The sequence below is a fragment of the Hakea prostrata genome, unplaced genomic scaffold (genome assembly GCF_041222555.1).
Source record: "Hakea prostrata isolate BN-2017 unplaced genomic scaffold, UWA_Hpros_2 contig_4, whole genome shotgun sequence".
Classification (NCBI taxonomy): Eukaryota; Viridiplantae; Streptophyta; class Magnoliopsida; order Proteales; family Proteaceae; genus Hakea; species Hakea prostrata.
The window spans coordinates 932,648-954,485 of record NW_028291123.1 but is presented as its reverse complement, the minus strand read 5'-3'; the positions used below and the strand labels follow the sequence as shown (position 1 = coordinate 954,485).

Genomic DNA, 21,838 nt, shown 5'->3' with positions numbered 1-21,838 from the left:
TGGAAGTTATTGAAGAGTCTTGGAAATTACCAAGGGTAGACCGGAACTATCATCCCATCAAACAGAAAGGTGAAAACTGCAAGTATGCTCTTAAGCAATGGAATTCTAGTGTATTTGGTAGAATTCAAGTGAATATTGCTGAATTAAAAAAACCAATTACAAGATATTCAATGTAAAGATGATACTTCATATTCGGTGGAAGAAGAAAAGAAAGTCATTGGTCTTTTGAAGGAAGAGCTCCTACGGGAAGAAATTCTATGGCATCAAAAATCTAGTATTTCCTGGTTACAAAGTGGGGGATAAAATTCCAAATTCTTTCACTCTACTACCATCTGTAGGAGGCATAGAAACTGCATTGATACTTTGATAGACTTAAAGATTCTGAGGGAAGGTGGACCACTTCGGAGGTGCAGCTGAGACAAGTTCTACTAGAAAACTTTAAGGAAGCTCTTACCTCACATGGAGTTAATTTGGAGGCTCTTCCGCTCTAAGGCAAGCAATGAACTCAGTGCATACGGTTGTTACTAATGAGGTAAACAATTTTTTATGTAATACACCTAGCCCTGGGGCAATTCTGTCCAACTTGAAAACTATGGGCTTTTAAAATCACCTGGCCCCGATGGGTATCCTCCATTATTCTTTCAGAAGGCTTGGTCTATAGTGAAGGATGATATCATCCAGTTTGTTACCAATTTCTACCAGTTTGGTGTTTTATCTGAGGAACTGAACTGTACCTATATATGCCCTAAATTATCGGACCAATTTCGCCCCATAAGCCTTTGTAGTGTGGTGGTGAAAATTGTTTCAAAAATTATGGTGGAAAGGCTAAAATCCCATCTCAATAACATCATCTCACTTACCCAATTTGTTGTTGTACCTAACCATCTCATTTCTGACAATTTTTCATTGCCCATGAATTATTTCATTATATCTGAAACAAAAAGAAGGAAAAAAGAAACTGTTGGTAATGAAATTAGATATGAGGAAGGCTTATGATTACTTGGAATGGTCCTTTGTAGAGGCTTCTCTTGCAAAGTTGGGCTTTTGTGGGAAATGGGTAAACTTAGTGATGACCCTCATCAAATCGGTTTCCTATACTTTACTTGTAAACGGTATTGAGAGTGGAAAGTTTAATCCCTCTCCGGGTATTCACCAGGGTGAGCCGCTGTCTCCTTTAATTTTCATTTTGTGTTCACAGGTCCTCAGTCCTATAATTGGTGCAGCTGAAAGGGAAAGGTTGGTGCATGGTGTGAGGGTGCAAAATCGGACACCTCCTATTTCCCATTTACTGTTTGCTAACGATTATTTATTTTTTGTTGAGGCCAAGTTATCTGAAATTACTTGTCTAAAGGACTGTTTGGACCTCTACTGCCTCAGGGCAAGAAATTAATTTGGCTAAATCAAGCCTCACCTTCAGTCCTAATTCTCCCAACTGGATTATGAGGTGGTTTTCGAGAGTCTTGAAAGTGAAATATGGCGCTGGCCCATTGAAATATCTCAAGCTTCCTATGGATTTTGGAGCTTCTAAGAAAGACATCTTTATGGATTTAGCAGAGAAATCAACTAAAAGGATTCAAGGATGGAAGTTCAGTTTCTTATCTCAAGCAGGTAGAGAAACACTTATAAAATCTGTGGTGAGTTCATTACCTTCATTTACAGCAGCACACTTTTCAATTCCCTCTTCTATCCATGATAAGTTGAGAAATTCAATGTCTGACTTCTTTTGGGGGGAGGTTGAAGGAAAAAAGAAAACTCATTGGATATCGTGGACTCGACTGTGTCGATCAAAGGAAAGAGGGGGATTGGGCTTCAGGGAACCAGTTCTTCAAAATAAAGCCTTACTTGCGCAACTCAAGGAGATTATCCCAGATCTAAAAATAAAGCAACTCAAGGAGAGTTATTACATCTTGCACAACTCTCCGTCTTCCCAATTCTCTTCACTTCTTCCTTCTCTTCTCTCTTGCTTTCTCTTCTTCAATCTTCCTACTGTTAGCTGGTTATAGAATCCAGATTTCTTATGACAAGCGAATACAGTAAATGTGTGGGTGATTAAATACGGTGTCATGGGGAGTCCAACAAAGCTTCATTATCATGGTTCTTGAAATGGAGAAACCATTAAGATGGTGAAAAATTCCAAATAGGACCGTTTTTATGAACTGGAATACAGTACAAAAAAATAAATAAATAAATAAAAGAGGGAAAAAGCAGTACCCAATGCACAAGACTCCCACATTAAGTAATGAATGTCCATGGTTCGAGAACTCACAAGATCTCATAAGATATCTCGCTTTTTCAGCTTGGCAAGACAAGACAATTGATGAGATGAAAAATTAGCAAATCTGGCTAAGATCTTGGTTATATCTCATATATATGAGTATATCTCAAAAGACTCAAATATCTTGATAATATCTTAGCTACCTTGGTCATATCTTCAATATATTTTGACCAAATCTTGGCAAGAGCTAGCTAATATCTCCACCAGATCGCAGTAAATCGGAATTTTATGTCCATTCTGTGAATGCCTTAATTTGATCATTGATGATGACACATGTAAGCATAATATATTATAGTTTGACTGTACTCATATATTAAGTATATAATGTCTACACTAGGCATTGTAAGTGTGCACCTTGACTTCTCTAGCATAGCAACTTCAAACTCGGGTTCAAAATGGAACTCATGTATATAGTTGTTGTTTAATCAATCTGAGGCCACTACAATGTTTAGAAGGCATAAAATAGGCTGGACAGAAAGTCCTAGCCCCAAAAGACCCTTATAATTCATTGATCTAAGCCATTGAATTGGGAGGAAAAAAATCTCCTAACTCACTAAGATCTCAGTTTTTTGGCTCAATGGGATGGTTGGCAACAGTGAATTCCTGAACCATGGATATAGGGAGGGTCCAAATGTACGCAGCCTTTCCCTTCACTCTACATATGATTCTAAGAAAATAATGCCCAAATAATTTCAAAACAATATCTGATCATGAGTTTTTGGATTCGTCTAGGAGGATATAAAGCATGTTATTAAGATATAGATAACAAAGAAAGCAGTTGGTTAAATACCTGTGCCACATCTAAAGAGAAACCCTCCTGAACAAGGGCATCCACAATAGCCCGCCTTGATGAAACCTGCCTCGAAGTGGAACAAATTAGACAACCATATAACAAACTGAAGTACATAACTTAAAAAATAAGTTGCTCAAACAACATTATTTAAAAATAATAAATGACAAAATCAGATATTGCAATCCGAGAACACATAAAGTTAAGGGAAGATCTACAAGTGAAGCTGCACAAGTAGTACATTAAATAATAAAGAAGACACTCAAGACAGAGTAAACCCATTTATAGGATACTCAAAGTAATAGCAACAACAGAATAACATATCCAAGTTAAATAACTGTTAACCATACTTGTCCTCAATAGGGTAACTGCAATAGCACAACTCAGACTTATTAAAATCAACTATAATTACTTAATTAGATATTGTCAACATATGGTATTCCAAAATGGCTTCCTGGAATAAGTTCAAGCTTCATTTTTAAATCATCAACCAAAAATAAAATAAAATAAAACTGATAAAACTCAATTCAGACAAACTTGCTCGAGATATGTAAACTTGCAAAAGTTGTCCTGCGAGCTAAAGCAACCCCTAAGTTCCAAAACCCCAATTCGGGGCCCAGTCATATGCAAGAATCAGTGTAAGAATATAATTGCAATTCTATAATTGGGAAATTTAAGATCCAATTGGTAAAGGTAAGCAGGAACAGGGATTGACTAGTAATCATATTTGGAGATACTGTGCCTTTCCTAGAATTTAAAATAAGAGAAAAAGAATAAAAAAAATTAAACTTAACAAAGGAGTGAATGTGTATGGTAACTTAAGATCAGGCCCTAACATGTAATTGACAAGACTGCTTTTGATGCATTCGCACTCAAATAGTTGTTACATCCAGGTTTTAAAACTCAATTCCCTATTTCTTTTTTATTATCAAGGTTTGCTTTGAGTAGACTGTGTACAAACATGATAGAGAGCCAACCTATATGGCTATATTACACTTGCATGTACCCAACAATAAAGATGGATATGAAATTAGAAAGTTGATTGGGTTGCTCAAAGTGAGTGTGTAGCTATGTGATTCTCTTTCTCTTGTGCAGCTCTATGTTTCCATCTTAAAATATTATGGTTGTTAACTTGTTATTTTATTTAATTAATATAATATGATTCTTCTTTCCACCACTAAAGATTAACTACTCTCTAATATGCCATTGACATTTGAGATCAATGGTGTGGATCTGAGCTATGGCCCAAAACTATGTGAACTTGGACCGTGTGATATGCTGGTCTAGCATACCAATCATATCCTAAACCAAGCAGTTTGGATGAGGTGTGACAACGTGTTATCACTTATCAAAGCATAAGTTTTTCTTCCACCATCTCATATTTTAGCAGCACTGGGTAATACCAGAACTTAAAAGGACAGCCTACGAAGACTAGAGACAAATAGGAGAACCAAATTGAAAACAGAACAAAATAGAATGTTTGAACCTAACCGTTCAGGTGGAAAAAGCCATTCCAACACCAAAATTTTAATTCTTTTTTAATAGTTTAACCATTCGTATCCCATGTAGTAAATTATTATTGCTTTGGAACTTGTATAAAAAGCATTTCAAGATATAAAAGGCAATTTATACCTTGTTTCCATCTGATATAAGAAGTATTTCAAGATCTGAAGGCAATATTAAACCTTGTTTACAGTCCAAAACATCCATATCCTATCTGGTAGATTAATATTGCTTTGGATATGATACTAAAAGTATTTCAAGATCAATAGGTATAAACTGAAACCAAAAATTCAATGAGTAAGGGTATGAAACCATTAGTTACTTGGAAAAAGCTATTACATTAATTTTTTCAAGTAAAGAGGCAGAGATATCCACATATGAAAAGATGATTCATTATAATAAGAGAGTTTTACTAAGAAGTTTGAAAACAAAAATTAACTTATGAAAAAAGGTTCACCTGCTTTGGCAACCTGCTTAGGAAAGCTATTAATTCAGCAGGATGATCTTCCTTATCTCCACCAGCACGAACTTTTCCAGGGGTTGCATCTAACACCCAGACCTTTGGGAAAAGGTTCAGACATCAGATATCAAAATCAAAAAAAAAGCCAAAACAAAAAGAGCAAAAGAAAGAAACAAATAAAACAGCAAAATGCAACATCCATGATCCCATGGTCATTATCATTATCTCTTTGAAGCAAGACATAGCCATGTGATGCAGGGTCTTTCAACTTACCCTGACTGGTCTTGCAAGAGGCTTTGCAGCTTGTTCAACCATGCTTAACGCAACTGCATAAATTATCGGCAAGCACCTAAGACTCTTTCTCTGATCTCTTAAAAGTGTGATAATTGACCATCAATTTTGCTGATCCATTAACTGAAATTGGATTTAAGTCAGCTAGCAGTAAGTACATACCTTTGCCTCCAAAACTGTGGCCGATTAAAACTCGAGGTGTTACTCTAAGACTAGCAACCTGTTCCACACCAAAATACATAAGTCATACAGCACATCTAAACAAACTGAAATGATAATTAGATAAATTCAGAGCCCAAAGGATCAACAAAGACTAAACTTGTCATAAAAATAAAAACTGGGTCCCGTTTGTAAACAGTGAGTATTCAGTATCTTCCATAATTCCCAGATGGCAAGAAATTCTGTATAACCAACCAATTCCTAAGTTTGAGATCATTGCAGTCGTGTATTGCCCCAAGAGAATCCAGAGCACATACAGAAAAACATGCATGCCAAGGTATTACTGCTAATAGTTAATTACGTACAAGCTTCAACACATCAAGAGCAGTTGAGCCAACAGTATGGGGGCCTCTCTTTTTAATGGATGTTGAATCACCATGACAACGCAAGTCTACCAACAGAAACTGCATTAATGAATCCATGAAAAATACATTATGTTTCTCCAAGTATAATAATCAATAAATGTAAGAAATCAAACTTGAAAGCATAAAAGTAATAGAAATATATATATAAATAATAATAAATAAAAAAATGAAAGCATAGAGATCCTATAATCCTAGTTGCTTGTGTTTAAAAAGGAAAAAGAAAAAAAAGAAAGAGTTCAACTTAGAAATCAGGAAGTGCCAAAAAACGTAATCCACAAGACAGTCAACATTTACTTTTGTGCTTCTGAAGAAAAATAGGGGGTTTTGTAAGCTAAATCAGCAAGATCATGTTAGGTGAAACCTCCTAATTTCGTCGCATGGAATCATGACTTGCATAAATTCTAACGACGACTACAAGGCTCCACCTGATGTGAACACAGTGATCCCCCCCTGACCAAACCATAAAGTGGGCCCCAAGGTCCACCCAAGCAAGCTGGCTGAACCCTCTACAAGGGGTATTTTGGTCACTTTAGCCCTAATGTAGCAGGTGGCTTTTATTTTCAGAATTCAAATCTTTATTTTCTGAAGAGTTTCAATCAGTTAGGAAGTCCAGTTTGAGTTTGTTAAGTTGTAGATAAAATAAGAGGGTTAAGAGGGTTAAGAGGGTTAAGAGGGTTCCTATCTTTTAGGAGGGTTCTTATCTTTTAGGAGTTTTCTTTTAATTAGAGTTTGTTTTGAGTCAGTTATTGAGTCCATGGGTTTTTTAAATCTCTAGCACACATGCCAGTAGAGTTTTAATTAAAATAGAATACAGGCATCTGCTTATTAGAGTTTGAGATAACTTAAAGTTCAATTTTAAGCATGTCTTTTTTTAATTCCAATTCAAGAGTCCAAATTATGTGGGGGGATGCTAGTTTGTTGAGAAATCTCACTTAGTGTTAAGAGTCTTTTAGTAGGCTATAAGTAAGCCTGTTTATTGTTTCTTTGTAACACTAAAGTCCGGTCATTGAATAAAATAGATTAAGGATCATACTTTCCTAGTTCAGGGTACCATAGTTATAAATTAAGGGTGTTCAAGGATCACATTTCTAGCATTATTTACAGCAGTTTCAAGGCATTCTAAGTCATCTTCTTTAAGCGCAGCAAGCACACAAGTACAGCAGCCCCCATCCCCTACCCCTGCCTCCTCTGCGTCCTCGCTCAGCCGAAACCTTCCCCTTCCCGTTTTCTCTCTCACATACCCTCTAGAGAACACACCCACCCCATCGCAGCCCCCTCCCACCCATCCCCTTGCATCAGCAGTAGCCCCTTCCCCTCCCCTTCCCAAGCCCATGCAACTTAATACTGCTCCTTCCCTGTTCTGCACAAGTCAGAACACCCCTCCCCCAACCCCCACAGGCATCACAGCCACTCCCCCTTGCTGTTTCAGAACCCTAGCCACCCTACCCAACCTCCTACAATTCCCCTAGACCCCTCCCATAACCATCTCAGCCCCTGCGAGTCCCCCAAACTCCTCTGTCTGTACTCTGTTTTTGGTGGGAAAAAAGAAAAAAGATCTCAGGAAAAAAAGGGGGAGAAGAAGAAAGAAGAATAGGAAGAAAAGCAAAGCAAAGAAAAGCAAAGCAGAAAAAGGAATTCAAGAGGGGTTTTCAAGATTCTTCCCATACTTTTCCCTTCAGTCCATATCCATCTTCTCCACAATCCAAAAATTAGTTATCTTTCTTTCTACCAATCCCAGGCATTCCGTAATATTTTTACCCCTATTTGCTGGATTCTGGGCAAATCCTAAAATTCTAGGGTATCTTCTCAAGAAACCCTAACCCTAGAATTGGATTCATATCACCACCTCTCTACATCAAAATGCCCCCAGCCATCTATTGCATATTCCATGATACCATATTAGTGACGGTCAAAATTTTCAACGCCCTTAGAATAAAATGGCTGTCCCTTCTGTAAGATGGTGAATATCTATTGGCTGTAAAGTAAGCTCCCATGTTGATTCCCTAACCACCCATATCCCTTTGCAAAGTCATGAAACTGTTAAAAGACCATAAGGATTGCAAAGGATATGGTCACCAGCAAACAGCTAAGACATGCTTGAATTGTGAAAGATCGTCCTAAACTTTTAGAGAAAATTGCAACATTCAGACTTTTGCAACTTCCATCCACGGAATAGAAAAATTACTGAAGAAATTTATGACAGAAAAGAAAAACCTCTAAAATTAACTGTCAACTACCTGCCATGTGGGAAACTCTTGCGCCAACCTCCGAGCAAAAGATCCTGCATTTAAGCACATAATATTATAAAGCAGCTGGAAAGTCATCCAAGCAAAATCAAGTTAGATAATCAAATTGCAAAAAGCGAAGAACAAGCTAGCTGTACCAACAGGAGGTAAATTCTTTTATCATTATCATCCTTGAGACAGAAAAAACAATAGCTCAGGCATGGATCAGCAACAATGTTTGGGAAGACTATTTTAAAACCTGAGCTACATAAATCTTGAGAAAATTTATTCATGCAGCAAGATACCGTTAAGGACTCAACCTAACTGCTCTTAGGGTATTGTTTGGGGAATTGACTCAACTACCCTTTTTGATGATAACAAACACACAGAACTGTGAGCTAACCATCTACTTTTGTGATCAAAGATAGGCATACTCATGCACAACACACAATCCATGGAAAGAGCATACATTGCACAAAAGTAGTCCAAAGGCTATAAAAAGATCTCAAGAACTCAAGGTGTAGATATCAAGGATTGGACTTCCCCACTGTAAACACATGCTGATGACTCAAGACTGAAGTGAAGACTTTCTTTGAAGTCCATGAATACAATTTTGGAAAGAGGCACATGTAAATAACGAAAATTTCAAGTTAGGCATTTTAGGGAACCAATCACATGGGCAAAGAGAACTATTTGGTCAGTCCCTAGGGCCATAAAAGGAATTCCCAAATGTTTTTGGAAAACCCTAAATTGCAACATGGAACAAAATTCAACCGAAATTAACGAAATTTCAGTCGAAATGTCTGCACTTTTCCAAATCGAAACGAAATACAAGGATAGATACGAAAAGTGTCCCATATCGTATTGTATCGACCGGAATTTCAGTCGATACAATACGAAATATCGACCGATATTGTATCAAGCCGAAACAACACAATGGTAAGTTATAAAATGTCCATTATCGGGCTGTTTTTCGACCTATCGTCATTTTCGACCATTTTGATCGCCTCAAACATTTCAACCCTCTTTTATACTTTTTTTTTATTTCTCTTGCTTTCATCCCTCTTTCACCTAATTTCTACAACTCCATCTCATTCAAACACTAGATTTGCCCCTCCATTTGTGCATTTTCTCAAATCTTGCAAGGTAAGTAACCAATTTCCTCATTTTTTTATTTTTGTTTTGTTTGTGCCTTAAATCTTCTTGGATTGCTTCCAAATTTAAGTATGTCTACTTTAGAGTGTTGATCTATGAATTTGTAGCATCAAAATTAAATTTTTATTCTTCCTACTATTTTTTTATTTTTCTGTTATTAAAAATTATTTAGTAAATTATGTATATTGCTAAAAATGTCTATGTATACTAGATGTATGAGCTTCAAATTAACGTATGTGAGAGTTAAGACACCATATTGCTGTGATGGTGTTGAATCAATTTTTTTCTATTAATTATTTAATTTTACTGTATTTAATATTTATTTAAATAATTAAAAAATATTTAAAGATTAAAAAAACTAATTAATTTCTATTTTAAATTTAAAAATAGGAGAGTATTAGTGGATGCATATACGCAATTTTTGGAGCATGTTGTGGAGCTTTTTAAGATAGATAGTGTGTATTTTATATATTTTTAAATTATTTATTTATTTATTTATTTATTTAAATTTATATTTAAAAATAGGAGGTTATTATTAGAAGCATGTATGTAATTTTTGGAGCATATTGTGGAGCATTTCAAGATACTTAGTATGTATTTCTGTATCAAACACTCTCTTTCAAAGATGTCAGACATAGCTTAGCAACACGGGAGGCCACTGACAGCTGATAGGAGGAATAGCAGGTGTAATTACTGCAAGAAACAAATAGGAGGAGGTGGGGCCACTAGACTGAAGGTGCATCTAGCTGGTGGAAACAGGGATGTAGTAGGGTGCCAAAAGGTGTCCGTAGAGGTCAAGAAGGCAATGGCCTCATATATTAGTTGGGAGAAAGCAAAAGAGGAAAGAGAAGAGAACACAGAGGGAGGAGTCTAAGGATGCATGCTTAGATGACCTTCCAAATCCCGAGGATTATGGTCTAGATGAGCCAGGAGAGTATGGATGTGACCCTGAACCAAAGGCCGAACAAATCAGGAGGGCGATGATGATGAGTAGTGAGCAACAGAGGGTTGATGACATGAGGAGGCAACAGAGGTCTCTGGGTTGTGGGTCCTCTAGAGAGCCAGCACGTATGGGAGGCACAGGCAGCTCCCAAGTCCCTATGAGGAGGAGTCGAGTGTTGAGGCCAGGATATCCCACGGGCCCCTATAAGGGGTCGAGTTTCATCAGCACATCCTACAGATCCGGATTTGGAGATTCTTCGAAATGATCCGGCCCTATTTGTGAGGCCTTAGCATAAGTAAAGAAAGTTGAAGCACTTATAGGGGAGTGTGAAGGAAAAAGTGGGGATGGCTTTCTCCAAATGGGCTTATTACCATAGCATTCCAGCACATACAGCCCAAGGGCCCTACTATAGGGATATGATTGAGGAGATAGGTAAGGCTGGGAGTGGTGTACAGTGACCCACTCCATATAAGAGATATAATGTCTATTTGCCTAAGCATAAGGAGGACTTAAATGAGTATATTAATGGATTAAAGCCCATGTGGGCTCATTATGGAGTGATTGTGATGGCTGATGGTTGGATTGGTCCCACTAGACAGTCCATTATCAATTTCATGTTGAATTGTGATGGGAGGACAGTGTTCCTCAAGTTAGTAGATGCATCCAGTGATAAGAAGGATGCAAAATATATTTATAAATTATTAAAACAAGTGGTGAAGGAGGTTGGAGAGGAAAATGTGATCCAAATTGTAACTAATAATGGCTCCAACTACAAGAAAGCTGGGTTGAAGATGCAGGAAAGCTCCAGGTATCAAAACATATAGTATTATTTTCATTTTTAAATACATATATTTATATTACATGTACACTTTATGACTTTGTAATGATGCCTTAATGGATGAACAGATATAAGCTCTTTTGAACTCCATATGCTGCTGCTCACTACATCGACTTAATGCTAAAGAACATCGGAAAGGTCAAGCTTGTGAAGAAGACCGTGGAGCCAACCCGACAAGTTAGCACCTTCATCTATAACCACACATATGCATTAAAGATGATGAGGGACAAGTGTCAGGGTGACTTAGTGAGGCCAGGCGTAACCAGATTTGCTACTAATTGGATGCAAAACTTTGAGAGTAGGAAGATTGGCCTTAGGAGCATGTTTGCATCAGAGCAATGGTTTGGTTGGGAGGGTTCTTCATCTCTGGGAGGAAGGGGAGAATAGTTGACCATATTTGATGAGGCTTTCTAGCATAATGTGAGGATAGTGGTGAAGATGCTTGAGCATGTGGTGCATGTGTTGAAGATGGTATATTAGCAGAGAAAACCTACTCTACCACACATATTTGCTACAGTAGAGAGGATGAAGTAGCAAGATGCTCAGGTCCACCCACACGGCAACAAGAAAGTCCTCGAAATCATCCAAGTTAGATGGCAGTCTATGTTGTAGCATCCACTGCATAAGGCCGGTGAGTTGTTAAGTCTAGTATTCAATTTAATTTTCATTATGTTATCACACTACTAAGCATTAACTATACCCTTTTATGACATACTTTTTCCTACACATCATACTATTTAAATCCCAAGTATCATTACAAGGACAATCTTGGGATGAGGCAAGATTTGACGGATGCCGTCCAAACTGTAGTGCAAAAGTTTGAACCGGATCCATCTAAACAAGCAATCATCCTTATGTAGGTGAGATAGTGATTTGAATCATTTGATATTCACATTCATAGTTTTATACTAAGTCATTAACCTAATAACTAGTTATTGTTTTTTCTCTTTATATATTAGATAAAGGCATTTAGGGATGCCACTGGGAGCTTCGGTCGTTTCATGGCCATATCGAGACAGGAATCCGCCCCTAGGGGTAAGTTCATTCATTTATTTCATTATATATTTAATTATTATATTCTATCTTTAATTTAGTTATTTAAGTATTGAAATCATGGTGGGAGATCTCGCGAGATATCTCGTTTTTTCACCTTGGCGAGACGAGATGGAGGTCTAGAGCAAAGAGTTAGGATATCTCGCCATATCTGTGTCTTGCTGAAACTCTCAATTTTTGCCTTTTTTTGTGGATTTTGGCTGAATTTTCACTTGCAACTACTCTTAGCACATCTACAACAAGGAAGATCAATCATTCTCTACTTGTCTTATGAATTTATAATTTAATGACTTATATAGAACTTCTAATGGTTGTATAATTATTTTATTCGTGAAAATTGAGATTGTGATACTCATATGGATGGAATTTTGATAACATTTAAGTTAGTTGATGCATTTGATATACTTGCTTTTCATTTATATGCCTTAAAGGTTCTATATTACATGTTGTATAACATTGCATTCCCTAATCCTGCTACATTTCGGTTTCACACTATGAATAGACTTAGAAATCATACATAGGGTTGTTTCTGACAAATCCAAGGCCACCAACGTGTTCAAAAGGCCTTAAATAAGTTAAATACCAAGTTTCAACCCAATTGGGACCCTAAAACCCACCGAGATGGGCCACCGAGTTTACGCCAAAAAATTGTATATCTTGACTGAGATCTCACCGAGATGATCGAGATCTCTCTTTTTCAAGATGGCAAGATCTCTCTCAAGAGAGAGATCTTCTACCATGATTGAAATGACTTGGAGTCTATGTTTGTTGCAGCTGAGTGGTGGTTGCAATTTGGACATGACTCACCCCACTTGAGTGCAATTGCAAGCAAAGTGCTCTCCCAGACATGTTCTGCCACTGGTTGTAAGCGAAATTTGGAGCACCTTCAGCCTCATTCACTCAAAGAAGCGCAACCGATTGGGTGTGAAGTGTCTAGAGGACCTTGTCTACATACATTATATATGAAACTCAAGGAAGATCATATTATTAGACAGGAGATGGAAGAGAGAGTAACAATATCGAGTTGGTCGACATATTTGAGATGGATGATGATGATAACTCAGTAGTTGACTGGATTAAGGACAGTGGAGAGCCATTGCTAGATGAGGGAGGTTGTCCTAGTAGACAAAATGAAAGATTACAAAGGAGATGGGGGCTGATGTGGAGGACTTCATGGCCCAGGAGGGGAGTGCACATGCAGCGCCTGCCCGTCCCTTCGTGCCAAACCCTAGTGCATCCACCCAGAGTGAGGATTTGATTGTCTGGTCCGACATTGAGGATGACGTGACTCAGGCCTTCGGCAATGACGACGATGGTGATGATGATGACAATGACGATGATGATGATGGAGGGGATGAGGAGGGTGTTGGACCTTGTGATCAGGATTCAGCTGATCCTAGGGACAAACCACCACCAGTAGTAAATGAGAGCCAACGAGGAGGACAACCACTGAGATTCACAAACAAGAGTCAATTCACCCACGCGACACAAGATTCAGACCATACTAGAGCTGCATCTCTAGGCCAAAATATTTCCTTTACATATTCGAGGAAGGGGAAGGGGAAGGGGAAACAACACGACTATAGCATAGAGGACACGCCATCATATAGGTCCTCCTGTTTTGCTGATGCCGAGAGTTTGGTGGGATCTATGAGATCGATGAGCATTCATGATTCTAGGGACTCCACCTCCAGAGGATCCAGTGGCATAGGCTGTGCAGAGTCTTCATATGATATTGTTGTGGAGAGTATTGGTTCTACTGGGTCGACTTATGGAGCTTATCGTTATTGACCATATGGTGTCCCTCCTGGCTATCAAACTCAGGGTCAGCCACTACTGGAGCCTTATGGTTATGGAGCTTATGAAGGTTATGGTGTCCCTCCCACTGTCACCTATCGGAGTCAGCCACTGGAACCTTATTATTAGTACGGACTTTATGCTGACAGCCAAGGTGCTCCTTTATTTGTTGAGCAGATCTTCCACTCTATATACCATAGCCACCACCAACCTTTCCATATGCAATTGAGCTAGTTCCTTATTCGAAAATTCACAACTTCCCACCGTTAGGAAATCTTAGGCATGTGGATGAGGCCACGTACAGAGCAGCAATTGCTGACTACATCGACAACTATATGGGGCAAACATCATGGGACTTATATTGTCATTTGTATGGAGTGCAGACGAAAGAGGGAGACATGGAATAAAGTAGACTTGTAATTGGTATTTGGTAACATTCTCACTTCTTATATGTAGTATCTACTTGGATGTTACATTTTCATTGGTTTTTTTGGTAAACTAGTAGTTCTATAATGTTTATTATGCTTAAAATAGGTAGTATGTAAGAATCCAAATCATTTTGAGTCCATATGAGACCCAAAATTGAAGTTACAATTTTCAAGAAAAAAGTGTCCAGTTTCGGTACATAGGAATTTCGGCCTTTTTGCAAAGTCAAAATTCCAGTTTTGACCGAAATTTGTTCCTTGAATTGCAAAAGGATTGTGTCCAAGTCGACAAGTTGGCTATGAAGCCTAACCGATTGTTTGCATTCCGGTGAGCTAACGCTATGAACATTTAGAACTCCTAGTCGACTGTTTGAGTGCTAAGCTTGAGGTTGATGGAACAGGTTGATCGGCATTTGAGTGGTTGAGTCAGTTATATTATAACAACTATTTCCCAATGGTTAGAATGTATAGGTCGACTGGGAGATGCCCAAGGTCACCAATTGTTAAAAAATATGGCCGTTTCATATCTATTGGAACCCAATTCGGACCAACCTTTGGGGTATATATAGGTCCTTTAGCACGAACCCCAAGGAGCAAAAAGCCATCATTGTTGTGCAGTCTTTATAAACTTTTAGCCTCCCTAATATCCAAATCCTTTTAATGATCCATTCCCCCTAGTGAGAAAAGGTTAAGGTGTAGATCTCAAGGTTGATCTTCGTTTGGTAGAGGCTTTCTCATTCATTTCAATGGAGGTGCCACCCTTAAAGTTTTGTAAGTGGTGAAATTTGATATTTGTTCTTATTTGAATTTATTTGTAACTAGGTACTCTTGCCAAGAAGCAACAATTCTATAGGGTGCTCTTGCATGAAATTAAGGATCTTGTAAGAGGTGTGTCCCCACCCACTATATTGAAAGTGAAAACACTAATGAATTCCTTCTTAAGATGCACGAAGGAAGTGAACATAGATTTAGTTGAATCAAACTACTATAAATTCTTGTGTCTTGTCTACTTGCTCAATTTCCTTTAAATCTGTAACTTTTAATTATTTGAAGGGAGAAGCACTATTCTCAAGTTTCAACCTATTCACCCCCCCCCCCCCCAACCCTTCTAGGTTGACTTTCAGAATCTCAGCCACAAGTTTCCAGAATTTAAATGACCAAGTGTACGCTCGAGAAAGACTAAAAGTATCACTATTGATGAGCTTCTTCATACCTCTACCATCAGCAGTAGGTTGAAATGTTTGAATGAGACTCCAAACAGCTTTAGCAGTGTGCCAGAGGAGTTTGTCAACCCACTAACGCAGTTACCACCCAAAGGGTCTTCTAGATAATTCCATATTTGGTTCAGCACTAAGCGGTTGGAGAGGGGGGGGGGTTAAAATCAGCTAGGTCTAAAGTATCTGCCACCAAAGCAGTCTTAGGAAGCCCCAAATTATGAATGGTTCTAGGGCTGACTAAATGAACATAACTCCTAGAAGGTGCCAGTTCTATCTCCAATAAAAGGGTTTGATCGCATACTAGAAAGCAGCAAGCTAAAATCTTGCATCAGGCCCAAGAAGCATCGGAAGAGGCAGAAACTGTTCACATAGAGTCATTTCGATGTAAGCCAGAACATAGTTGCCATGGAACCAAGGAAATCCAAGGCACCCACCAAGGCGGTGTTGAGACTGCTACGCGGTCTAAGTGTACATCCCCCTCCCCTCTCTTTTCTAACATAAATCAAAGTTGTGGGTTGAGTTTTTATCCTTTTTGAATGTTTTCAAACTATTTTTATTTGCTTCAAATAGGGGATATTTTCTTATCAATGAAGTGAACAATATCCTAAGTAAAACCATTTATTTGAATAATATTCGGCATTAGTAAGTACCATAACTTGGCAAAATACCAATCAAACCAGCACAAGGTGCCCTACAATAAGGTGGTAGCTACCTAGGTTACTACAAATCATCCTGGATGCTAAGCGGCACCTTGGCAATGCCTTGACAACTATAAGCCAGAGTGTAACCAATCTACCCAAATGCTAAAACCAGGTTTCATTAGCATTATTGTCAGCTTCACTCACTGATCTTTGTTAACTTTGTCCTACCTTTTGAAGTGTGAGTAACTAAAAAAAATGCAAGCAGCCACAAAGAAGTTGAAAATAAACAGCAAAAGAAGATACAGTACACCAAAGCGAGAATTCCAACAGGGAAAATAATATATTCTTCTTCCAAAACTATAGTCCATGATTTAGAAATATATAAACCAGCAACATCAACAGGCCTTTTCCTAAATAAATGGGTCAACCAAATGGATCCTTACCCTCCAATCAGCTCTATTTGAGGCCATGGTAGATACAAGTATACAAGGCCTAAGCTATCCTTTCTCACCACTTCTCCTAAGGTTATCTTAGGTCTGCCCCTAGTTCTTCTAATTCCTTGTTCTGAATTAAATCACTTCTCCATATAGGGGCATTTAAAGGCCTCCATTGAATGTGGCCGTACCACCGCAATCAACTTTCACATAGCTTATCATTTATCAAAGCAACTCATGTCCAAGTTGAGAACTCCTATCGGATTGCCAGTTTCTTAGCCCCTTCCTGGTCCTTCCTCTCCAACTATTCCCATTGTTCCAATGGTAGAATCTGGATTCTCTGGAACCCCTCCTCTCTCAATATAACCCTCATCGACTCTTCTCCCCAATTCATGCATCTCTCCTTGTCCCATCCTAATTTCAATTCCAACCTCTTCCTCACCATTGTCTACGGGTTCAATCGGGCTGCTGAGCGTGCCCCTCTATGGGACTCCATTCGTTCTCTTTCCTCCGCTCTCGTAAATCACTCTTGGGGTGTGGCGGGGGATTTTAATATTGTTCATTACTCTCATGAGCGAGTGGATGGTCGCCGGCCTAACCCTTTAGCGGTTGAGGATTTCAATTCCTGTCTTGATGATTCTTGTATCACTGATCTCCGATGATCGGGCCACTCTCTTTCTTGGCATAACCATAGGATTGGTATGGATAGGATTGCTTCGAAGCTTGACCGCTTCCTTGTCAACCATCAATGGCTCTCCTCCTTCCCTGACTCCCACGCTTCCTTCTCCCCTACGGGCCTCTCAAATCATTCTCCCTGCCTAGTCCATATCTTCTCCCTCTCTTCCTTCGGTCCCAAACCATTCAAATTCTTTGATATGTGGACCTCCAACCCATCTTTCCTCGACACGGTCAAGGAAGCTTGGGAGAAGCCCGTTCATTGCCACTCCCTTCCCCTCATTAGCTTTGCCCGTCGGCTTAGGAATACCAAGGATGCTCTCCGTTGTTGGAACCTCTCCACGTTTGGAAACATCCCCTCTAGGGTTTTTGATTGCCACTCTCATCTCTTGCAAATCCAGGCCAATCTCCAAATTGACCCCCTCAATCCTTCGCTTGTGGATAGTGAGAGACTTCTCTCTTCTGAACTTTCCTCATTGGTCTCTATTGAAGAGAACTTTCTCCGCCAAAAGGCTAGGATTAAATGGCTCCAACTCGGAGACTCCAATTCGGCTTTCTTCCACCGTTCCCTCAAAGCAAGAAATAACTATAATTCTATTCCAGCTCTCCTCTCTAGCAATGGATCTTGGATTCTCGACCCTCCGGAGATCAAAGCTGAGGTTGTCTCCTTCTTCTCCAATCTCCTTTCTCCTCCTCGCTCTTCTCTCCCTCCGCGCCCCCTCTGCCCCCTGGCTTGATTAACAAATTTGTTAGCCATCAAGCTCTCCCCTCTCTCTTCTCCATTCCATCCCATGATGAAATTCTTCAAGCCATTCATTCCCACAAACCAAATCGTGCCCCTGGCCCTGATGGTTTTAGTATGGGGTTTTACTCCAGTGCTTGGAACCTCATTGAGGATGATCTTATTATGGCTATCCGCAGTTTCTTCCTCAATCCCTCTCAGCTCTCTTCTGTCAACCAAACTTTTCTTTGTCTCATCCCCAAAATGGCTGGCGCCTCCTCCCTTCTTGATTTTCGCCCCATCTCCCTCTGTAATCTCTTATACAAGTTCATCTCTAAAATCCTAGTGAATCGGCTCAAAAAGATTATGCCTAACCTGGTTATTTCAAACCAGTCCGCTTTCATTTCCGGTCTTAGCATCGCGGACAATATCCTTCTTTGTGCTGAGATTGTCAGGGGGTTTGACAGAGCATCCCACTCCCCTGCAGCTCTCCTCAAAGTTGATCTCCACAAAGCTTTTGACTCTATTCGCTGGAATTTTATTAGTGATGTTCTGTTAGCCATGAGATTCCCCCCTTCTTTTATCCACTGGATCGAGATTTGCATTTCCACCCCTTTCTTTTCTATCATTACTAATGGCTCGCCAGCGGGATTTTTTCCCTCTAGTGTTGGTATCCGCCAAGGCTGTCCCCTCTCTCCCTTTCTCTTCTCCCTGGCTTTGGAGGTTCTATCCCGTCTTCTTCAAGCCAAGACTAATCAACTCCTGATTTCTCCCATTCCTAAGTGTAAAGCCATCAATTTGACTCATCTTGCTTTCGCCGATGATCTCATGATCTTCTCTAAAGCTGACCCCAGATCCATCTCCACTATCACCTCTACTCTCTCCTTCTTTGAGTCTTTATCTGGCCTAAAAGTCAACATTGATAAATCTTCTCTCTTTCTGTCTGGAGTCTTAGAGCCCCATCGTTCGACCCTCCTGAATATTTCTAGGTTCAAGCCAAGTTCCTTCCCTGTTATCTACCTTGGTCTCCCTCTCATCCCGGGTAGGCTTACTCGTCATCACTGCTCCCCTATGTTGGATAACATCCGCAAAAGTCTCCAACTTTGGAAAAGCCGGCTTCTCTCCTTTGCTGGTAGGGTTGAGCTCATCCGATCTGTGCTCCAATCTTCTTACCTTTACTGGTGTGGCATTTTCCCGATCCCTAAAGCCATCTCATCTGCTATGATCTCTCTTCTGTGCTTTCCTCTGGAAGGGCCAGGATTCATCCCGCTTCCTTCGCCCCATAAGCTGGTCCAAGGTTTGTCGGCCCAAATCTGAAGGGGGCCTAGGAATTCGTAGGATTCAAGATGTCAACGCCGTTGCTTTGCTTAAACTCATTTGGAAAATCATCACCAAGGATAATTCTATTTGGGTCAATTGGGTTCACTCATACCTTCTCAAATCCAACTCATTCTGGACTATCTCTTGCCCCTCTTATCCCTCTTGGACTTGGAGGAAGCTCCTCCTTCTCCGTCCCCAGGCTCTTTCCGCCATCACCACCCACATCTCCTCTGGCTCCTCCACCTCTTTCTGGCAAGATCCGTGGCATCCGATGGGTATTCTCCTCTCGCTCTTTCCCCCCCGCATAGTCTATGAAACCCGAATTAATCCACCTTGCTTTCGGAGTTTATCTCCAATGGTTCTTGGGTTACTTCCCCGCATCATAGTCTCACGCAAGTTTGGAGTTCCCTCCCCCCTATTTACCCCCTCCTTCATGATACTATCATTTGGTCCCCCACTACCAAATCCTTTACCTCGGCTTCGGCCTGGAACCTCCTTCGCTCCCCCTCCCCTCCCCCCCTCCATGGCCACCCCTAGTATGGTTTAAAGGCCACATTCCCAAACATTCTCTCACTCTTTGGAGAGCCTTAAACCTAGCCCTACCAACCCAGTCTTTCCTTATTTCCCGCCACATCCCCGTGAACCCAAAGTGTATCCTTTGTTGGAATGGTATTGAGGACACTGAGCATTTGTTCTTTACTTGCCCTTTATCTAGTGCCCTGTGGAGGAAAGCCCTGAGTTCTATTTGGCCCCGTTCCCGTCGCTCATTTGGGTTTACCCGTGACTGGTATTGGATTATGAGCAAATTCGCAGGTACCTCTATTTGTGATCGTATTGGCAAGCTCGTCTTTGGTGCCACAGTCCACCATCTATGGTGGGAGCGTAATCTCAGGCGCTGGAACTCCAAATCCCGCTCTATCGATTCCATTTGGAATGCTATTTATTTTGATGTTTCAGCTAGGATTTCTTCCTCTCCCCTCCCCCCGGTTGTTGATTCCCCAAGGAACAGGCTTATTGTTGTCTCCTGGGGGATCAACTCCCAAATCTCCACCGCTAGCTTACTCGAGCCTGTGATTTTGTTTTTGCTTTGTCTCTTTAATAGATTATTTATTCATCCAAAAAAAAAAAAAGCAACTCCCAGACCAGCTCTGATATTATCATTCCTTACCTTGTCCTTCCTAGTTTTGCCATTCATCCATCTTAAATATAGAAATGTTTCCCTACTTAAGTTTCTTGCTGTACCACAAATAAAAGGTACTCAATAAAACCCTACAAAATTATTAATACACATTGCACATTTGCATTTCTAAACGTAGCTGTGAAAACTAGCCCATGTTGTAGCAAATAGCAATATATATAAAACACGGAGAGGTCAATGACTTATCAAAGAAAACCACTAAGAAAAAAGCATAAGGTGTTAGTTTTTCCCCTGGATTAAGGGCTATGGTAGGGCTCAAGACTGCCATTTCCCAACATATCGCTGCGACAACTATGTTTACATTAAACTCAAACGGGTGAAATAATAATATTCATCTCAAACTCTTCATAGAAATCAACTTTGTTCCAAGTACATAAACCCATTTAGTCCAATCCCAAAGTTCAACAGCCCTAATTATGGGTTTCTACGAGCTCAGTAGGGTGACAAAATTTCTAAATGGAAAGGTGGATGAAATTTTTGTGATTTCTGGAACAATTTCAAGTCCCAAAGAGTGAATCAATCAAGCAACAGAACCAAATCAGAATAAAAATTTTAAAACAGACTTTCCTGGGATACAGAATATGGAATTCTGTAAGACAATATCAGAAACAAAGGACTTTTATGTAATTATCAGTGGCTGTACTTAGTCCTACTTAACAAACGGATTCATTCCCTACCTCACGACTGCATAAACAAGGTGGTAGAAGTGGTATGGATCAATAGAACTCTTCATTGGACCACCGACAATCCACAACTCTATAAGAAATTACTGGAAGCAGGGTTCAACAAAAGCTCAGTGCTTACAAGACACTTTATCCACACCAGCTGTAAGTTTAAGGTATCAACCCACCAAACCGGACAGCTGCCTCGAAAAAAGACTAATAATACAAGTAGCATGGAGCCATGCAAATTACAGGAAAATGTATTAATTTATTCTGCTACTGGTCCTGACAGAGAAACATGAACCAGATTTGAAACCTGCGTAGGAATGGTATTTCAACCTCAAAACGCTAGAATCTGAGTCACCCTAGAGGCTACGATGATGTTGTAGACCCATAAATATGAGGCTGAGAGAATAATGACAGAGAGATTGAATGCCTCTGAGGTGGATCTCAATTAGAGCTGAAACAGAGTAACAAAAACAAGGACAGCAAGAGATAAGGAAGGAATAGACAAAGGAAGAAAAACAGCTGGAGTAAAGGAGGAAGCAGATGAATCACACCTAAAAAGAGAAGAGTAGGTGAGAAATAGCAGCAACACCAATGAAATTCTCATTCGAATCAAATCTGCCTG

General features: G+C 39.7%; 1 protein-coding gene across 1 annotated transcript in view; it reads right to left on the bottom strand.

Moving 5' to 3' along the window:
- LOC148999466 (alpha/beta-Hydrolases superfamily protein) overlaps window positions 1-21,838 on the bottom strand; it is a 56,725-nt gene that overhangs the window by 7,487 nt on the left and 27,400 nt on the right. Inside the window, exons 5-10 of the mRNA XM_089141125.1 lie at window positions 8,141-8,184; window positions 5,844-5,942; window positions 5,482-5,539; window positions 5,302-5,354; window positions 5,026-5,127; window positions 3,066-3,131 (exon numbers count right to left, since the gene is read on the bottom strand). Of these exons, the coding sequence (XP_088997251.1) occupies window positions 3,066-3,131; window positions 5,026-5,127; window positions 5,302-5,354; window positions 5,482-5,539; window positions 5,844-5,942; window positions 8,141-8,184 (422 nt within the window). The remainder of the gene's footprint in view (window positions 1-3,065; window positions 3,132-5,025; window positions 5,128-5,301; window positions 5,355-5,481; window positions 5,540-5,843; window positions 5,943-8,140; window positions 8,185-21,838) is intronic.